The sequence below is a fragment of the Juglans microcarpa x Juglans regia genome, chromosome 5D (genome assembly GCF_004785595.1).
Source record: "Juglans microcarpa x Juglans regia isolate MS1-56 chromosome 5D, Jm3101_v1.0, whole genome shotgun sequence".
In the NCBI taxonomy this organism is placed as follows: domain Eukaryota; kingdom Viridiplantae; phylum Streptophyta; class Magnoliopsida; order Fagales; family Juglandaceae; genus Juglans; species Juglans microcarpa x Juglans regia.
Window position 1 is genome coordinate 4639386 of NC_054602.1, and position 6873 is coordinate 4646258.

General features: G+C 34.3%; 1 protein-coding gene across 1 annotated transcript; it reads right to left on the reverse strand.

Annotated features, from left to right (window-relative positions):
• Nucleotides 1–1432: 1432 nt before the first annotated feature.
• LOC121265191 (tubulin beta-5 chain) lies at nt 1433–5303 on the reverse strand. The gene is made up of 4 exons (XM_041168703.1): nt 5143–5303; nt 3782–4180; nt 3075–3344; nt 1433–2501 (listed from the first exon to the last, which is right to left on the reverse strand). The coding sequence occupies exons 2-4, from the start codon at nt 4173–4175 to the stop codon at nt 1822–1824; spliced, it is 1344 nt and encodes a 447-aa protein (XP_041024637.1). The 5' UTR covers nt 4176–4180; nt 5143–5303; the 3' UTR covers nt 1433–1821.
• Nucleotides 5304–6873: the final 1570 nt, after the last annotated feature.

Here is a 6873-nt window from a genome sequence, read left to right on the forward strand (position 1 = left end):
AAGAGGCTCCAACTTAGATCAAATTAATTATTTCCTCTCTTCTTCTTTTTTTTTTGGCCTTCTTTGCGCACATACGTATACGTATTTACATTGTTACTAGGTGGTTATGGGCACGGCATAATAATTGTCACGACAGAGAGTATATTTAAACTTATCTCAATTGATTATTATAATTTTTTTAAATTTTAATATAAAATATAATAAATAATTTAACTTTTTTAAATCTTAAAATAATAATAATATTAAAAAATAATAATCTAATAATATTTTATCATCTCAACTCAACTTAGCTTAACATCCAAATACAGCCTAATATATTCTATGAGAATAAGCCTTATTTAGATACAGAAACGGTTTCATCTCATTTCATCATTATAACTTTTTTAAATTTCTACATAAAATATAATAAATAATCTAATTTTTTCAAATTTCAAAATAATAATAATCTTAAAAAATAATATTCTAATAAGATTTTATTTAACTTTTAACTTAATTTAAAATCATCTCATCTGATAATGGAAACGGAACCTAAATGGACTGTTTCTAATGTTGGGAATTAGAAACGACAACGGAATTTAAGGAAAAGGTTAGTTATAAGCGAACGGGTGGACCTTTACTCGTACATTAGTTGACTTTAAAAAAATTAAAAAAAAAAAATGAAGAAGAAGAAAGAAGAAGAAGAAGAAGAAGAAGTAAAAACCAATTTCGACGTTAATTTTCGAGTAAAATTACATCGATCGAGTGTCTATGCTCTTGGCAGCTCCAACGGAACAACTACGAACACTATATTTGATTTAGAGATACGAATCCTAAGACAAGCTAATTAACAATCTTATTTAAGAGTCTTAGGTTATATAGAAAGAAGGAAGGAGCTGAGTAAGTTTGCAACCTAGTATTAGAATATTAGTATACCAGATCCAGAGAAGATGTGATTTCAAGACCAGGGTTGTCCTTGTCGCGTCTCACATGCCTTGTGTTTCGTGTTGATTTTGCCGAAAGATACTAGACTGTCGAACAAGGTTTTGAGCAACCAAAAAATAGAGCAGCCAAAAAAACACTTTTTTAAATATTAAGTACAAATGGTTTGACGTATCAAATCACATACTAATATTTATATAATTTTTTTTATTATAAAAATAAATAAAATAATGTTTTATATTTAACATTAATTCACGGTTTGGTACGTTTACTTTTTAAATAAGCTACTTCTTATTATATGACAAGGTTTAAGTTAAATTCCTTTTCTCCGAGCAATGCTAACAAATAATCGGCTAGCTAGAAGGAAACGAAAAAAGGAACCAATCTCAAAGAGAGTAGAGCACGTTCATGCGTTTATTGGTCACTGTTTATTCTAAAAGAGTATATAACCCGAAACGAACTTTCAAGAAAACAAATCAGCTCTGAACACGACAAATCAGAAAAGAGAATATAAACGAGAACCCGCAAAGCTACATGATATCATAAAAACCAACTAATATGGCAAAAACAATAATGGATACGGTGAAGAAAATAAACAAATATGGAACAAACAGATTAGTAAAGCGCGACTGCTGGCAAAGATCGGGCAGACCTTTTCTGCTTCATATACCACCATTCAGACTATATAACTTGGAGAGATAAGATTAGACATTTTACACTCTCCAAGTGATGTTCATTGACCCATCTTTCTCCACACAAAACTAAGTAACAACATCCCCCATATAAAAAAAAAAAAAAAAAAATTAATCTTCACAGAGAAACGGGGTAAAACATAGCGACGCTTCATATACCATAGTGCTGTGGCAAGGAAAATTGGCCTTATATTTACCATACCATTCAACTTCACATCTGCTCTATTCCTTCTTCCTCCTCCTCCTCATACTCCCCTTCCTCATCAGCAGTGGCATCCTGGTACTGCTGATACTCCGACACAAGATCATTCATATTGCTCTCAGCTTCAGTGAATTCCATTTCATCCATTCCTTCACCAGTATACCAGTGCAAGAAAGCCTTCCTCCTGAACATGGCAGTAAACTGTTCACTGACTCTCCTGAACATTTCTTGGATGGAAGTTGAATTGCCAATGAAGGTGGATGCCATGGAAAGTCCCCTGGGTGGAATGTCACACACGCTTGATTTCACATTGTTTGGAATCCACTCCACAAAGTAGGAAGAGTTCTTATTCTGAACATTAATCATTTGCTCATCCACTTCCTTGGTGCTCATCTTGCCCCTAAACATGGCAGAGGCGGTCAGGTAGCGCCCATGCCTTGGGTCAGCTGCGCACATCATATTCTTGGCATCCCACATTTGTTGGGTCAGTTCTGGTACAGTTAGGGCACGATACTGCTGGGACCCACGGGAGGTCAAAGGAGCAAACCCAACCATGAAAAAGTGGAGACGAGGGAAGGGAATCAGATTTACAGCAAGTTTTCGGAGGTCAGAGTTTAGTTGACCAGGGAACCTGAGGCAGCAAGTAACCCCACTCATGGTTGCAGAGATCAAGTGGTTCAGGTCACCAACTGCAACCAGGAAGTACAACGACTAAGTTATATATTTAAAACAATAATTGATTGGATAAACATTACTTAGGATATCGATATCAAAATTAGCATTTGTCTCCAACGTGCAGATATCTTCATGATGTAACATCTAATCGACCGAAATGATACAAAATTATCATGGTAATAGCGCATTACTTGGCTAAGGTTGGAGCATGAATTATCCACCCAGAGAAAAAAACAGTTTTGCACTTGGATTGATTAAACTACCAAAATTAAATATTGAAGTAACCATGGCAATGATCAAAGAAGAAACAGAGGGTCCCTAAAAAGCAAAAAACACTTGTGTTCAAAAAAGCAAAATATTCAACTAGTGGTGTCCCTAAAACAACATTGGAATAACCAAAACACAAAGCATCGCAACATAAATGATATAAGAACTACACATTGCTCCCAAACTCAGACGTTTCTTTCTCTACTTAATCAAGTCCAATAAGAACCTTCACAACCTAGTAAGTCAAATAATCTTTCCATCTCGATAAAGCAAACCATTCACATAATACAGCATAGCAAGAGCGTTTATCGTTTACTTACAGCTAGGAGTAGTCAATTTAAGAGTCCGGAAGCAGATATCATATAAAGCCTCATTATCCAGCACCATACATTCATCTGCATTCTCAACAAGCTGATGAACAGAAAGTGTAGCATTGTATGGCTCAACTACTGTATCTGAAACCTTTGGTGATGGGAACACAGAGAATGTAAGCATCATCCTGTCAGGGTACTCCTCCCGAACTTTTGAGATAAGCAAGGTACCCATTCCAGAACCGGTTCCTCCTCCCAAGGAATGGCACACTTGAAAACCTGCCAAAAAAATATCATCAGCAACCTAACAGAATCTACACTATCAGTAAGAATTTGGAGCTCTTAAATAATCTCTAAGAGAGTTTATTCAAGAACACCACATTGCAGTCCATATGATCAGAACCATACATCATATTCAGATAATTCAGCTTAGCTGCTAAAATAATTCAACTTTCCATAACAAAGAAGCATAAATTAAATCCCATATTCCCTACTTTATTGCACTACTCAATTACTTAAACATTGTGTAATTCCCCTTTACAGTGCATTCTGTGCATTTTGAAGCTTTTTGCAGCAAAAGAATTAAAGCATCAATCTGCGACACTTGTTCCAGGAATCCAAATTAAGAGCAAGAATAGCACAATTATTGTAGCATCAACGTACTAAATCTTGTAAAGATACATTGACACAAATAATAAGATAAGATGAAGCTGTACCTTGAAGACAGTCACAGTTCTCGGCTTCCTTTCTCACAACATCAAGAACAGCATCAATAAGCTCCGCACCCTCAGTATAGTGCCCCTTGGCCCAATTGTTTCCAGCACCAGATTGTCCAAAAACAAAGTTATCAGGACGGAAGATCTGGCCATATGGACCAGTGCGAACACTGTCCATAGTGCCAGGCTCCAAATCCATGAGCACAGCTCGGGGAACAAATCGGCCACAAGAAGCTTCATTATAGTAGACATTGACACGCTCCAGCTGCAGATCTGAGGTCCCAACGTACCTTCCTGTTGGATCAATCCCATGCTCATCACAAACAACTTCCCAGAACTTGGAACCAATCTGGTTCCCGCACTGTCCACCCTGAACATGAAGGATCTCTCTCATTTTTCCTGAATTCAAAGGCGAAAATCAAATCCAAGGATTTACTTGACTCAACAGACATACCGAAATCACAATCAGAGAAATACAGTTAATTCAATACATAAATTAAAACTCCTCAAGGACCATCAATTTTCCTGAATTCAAATGCAACATGTAATTCATACTCATCACAACCCAACAATTTATCAACATAGTAGCCATTTATCAGTTCAGAAATCAAATCATAGAATACTATTAAATGAGACGCTAAATCCAATGATCTTTGAGCGATCTAGGCATCTAGCGATGGCATAAGTTTGAACGTGCTAAAAGATAATGATGGAACAAGATTCGCCAAAATAAAATCGAAAAATCAAGTAAAATGTAGAGTAAAGTAATCAAACTTGCAACGCAGCAAATACGATGAGAATTCAGCAATTTCAAAGAAATCTCTAGCAAAAAAATTAAATTGATTATCTTACAAACTGCATTAAAAAAATAAATTTAACTGAAAGTGAATAGAGTTAAGCACTATCGGCAATCAGTAGATCCGTAAAAGTTCTCCATGTGGTAAGACAGTGTTCCTTCTAAAAATACTATACGAGCAGAATAAATAAGATAAATGAAAAAATTCCAACATAGACGATCAAAATCCGTGTATTTCAAGCAATCGCAGCATTAAATAAAAAAGATACAAGTAACGCAGTGAAATTTCGGAACACTTGAAGATAAAGCTTAAAAAAAAAAGAATGGAAGATAACCGAAAAAAATAGAATTAAAAAATAAATACTGAACATTGGAGTAAAAAGCTCTAAAAATGAACTAAAGTAGTTCCCAAACTTGCAACACAGAAATCTTATGCGAATCGAAACCAGAATATCTTCAAGCAAATAAAACAGCAATCGGCACCAACAGAATAAGAAATTCGTACAGCATGAGGAGAATGAAAACAATGCGATCGAAAAATCCAGACCTGGCAAGAGAAATTTACCTGTGGTAGACGAGAAATCTGAAATCAGGATAATCACGGAGTGAGAAATGAAAACTGAAAGAAGATGGGGAGTAAGCGATTAGAGATTTGGGAGGCAATGAGTGCTCCGGAGGTTTATATATGCGAGAGAGAGAGAGAGAGAGAGAGAGAGGAGATCCAACTGTTTATTGTGCTTCCCTCCATTATTTGTAAGTACATTGGATCCCGTTGGATGATGGGTATGGACGGTGAGGATGAAGTTTATTTGGAGCGATTAAGCAGGGGTTGCGGTTTTTTAAGAAATTCATTACGGTTGAAACAGTAGGACTAATATGCCCTTAAGTGAAATGACCGGAACGTCCTTATAGCATCTTCTTGCGCTTTATCAAATTTATCTTCAAAATTTAATCAATATCACACTTTTTTTATATTTATCTATTTCATTTAAATTTAATATTTACATTGGATTAACCATTTACTCTCTATATAATAATAAAATATTATTAATTTAATAATTTTTTTATTTAATTTATATGTATCATATTTTATAATTCTGTTAATTTAATATTAATAATTATATTCTAATTAAAATAATATTAATATTTATCACATTTATTAAATATTAAATATTAATAATTATTATATTATAATTAACTTAATAATTAATATTATAATTAATATTAACTAATTAATTTATTTTTATCTTATTTTATATTTAATAATAATAAATCGAACCAAATTTATTAATTACAAAAAATACCTACATATTTTATAAGAGGAGTGATAATTAAATATTTTAATGTTTGACTAACCTATTGTTAATCTACAAATTTGGAGAATCATTATAGTTAAAGTCTAAAATTTTATAGCAATGCATAATCCAATATGGTGGCTTATAGCAATGCCTAATAAATCTGTCATATTTTATGTAATAAAATAAAAATTAGATAGAGTATAATATATAGAATTTTCCATATAAATGGTTCTAAAATAATGAGTACGAAAGAATAGTATATCATCATCAACTTTCAAGTATCTAAAAAAAATATATATATATCTAAAATGTCGTGTTTGCATATCGTAGCTGACCAATGTGGAAATTTAAGGGTTCATTCAGGAGTGAGAAGGGTATATAGGTCAATCCAAGAAATTTTAATTTCTTTGGTCCCCCATAGTTTCGGTTAAATTGGTCACTGAGATGGAGGGCAAAAATGGGGTCCTCTATTTTATTGCAGGTAGTCCGAAAGACATATGTCAGCGTATTCAATTATTTTTAAATTTTCTTTTCCGGTCACTAAAGTGGGGACAAACAACAAATCGTACAGCGCGTGAAGGAGCTGATAACTTGATAACCCAATCGGACCTAGAATTCGTCAACGTGGCAAAGTATTACTGATCAGGGAACTCCAAGAGTAATGTTGTTTTGTAAGGGCGCGTGGGGGGTAGTGTTTCCGGGAGAGAGTAAAGGGACAAAACAGGTATAAGAAATATTTGCAGAAGATCACATGAGATAAGGTTCGTTGACATGTGACCTGCCACTCTGCCAGCCAATATCAAGGAAGGAAATTTTCTTTTAAAACATAAATATATATATATATATAATCCCTGGTTAGGATTGAACCAGAGTGAGTGGTTAATGTTGCTGTCTTGCTGATCAGATCTACCACGGGCACTTATGCTTGCTTGGCTTTGGGTTTAAGCATCTTCATTTGCTTCAACCACTCCGCTATTACAAAATGGCAGGGTTGATGA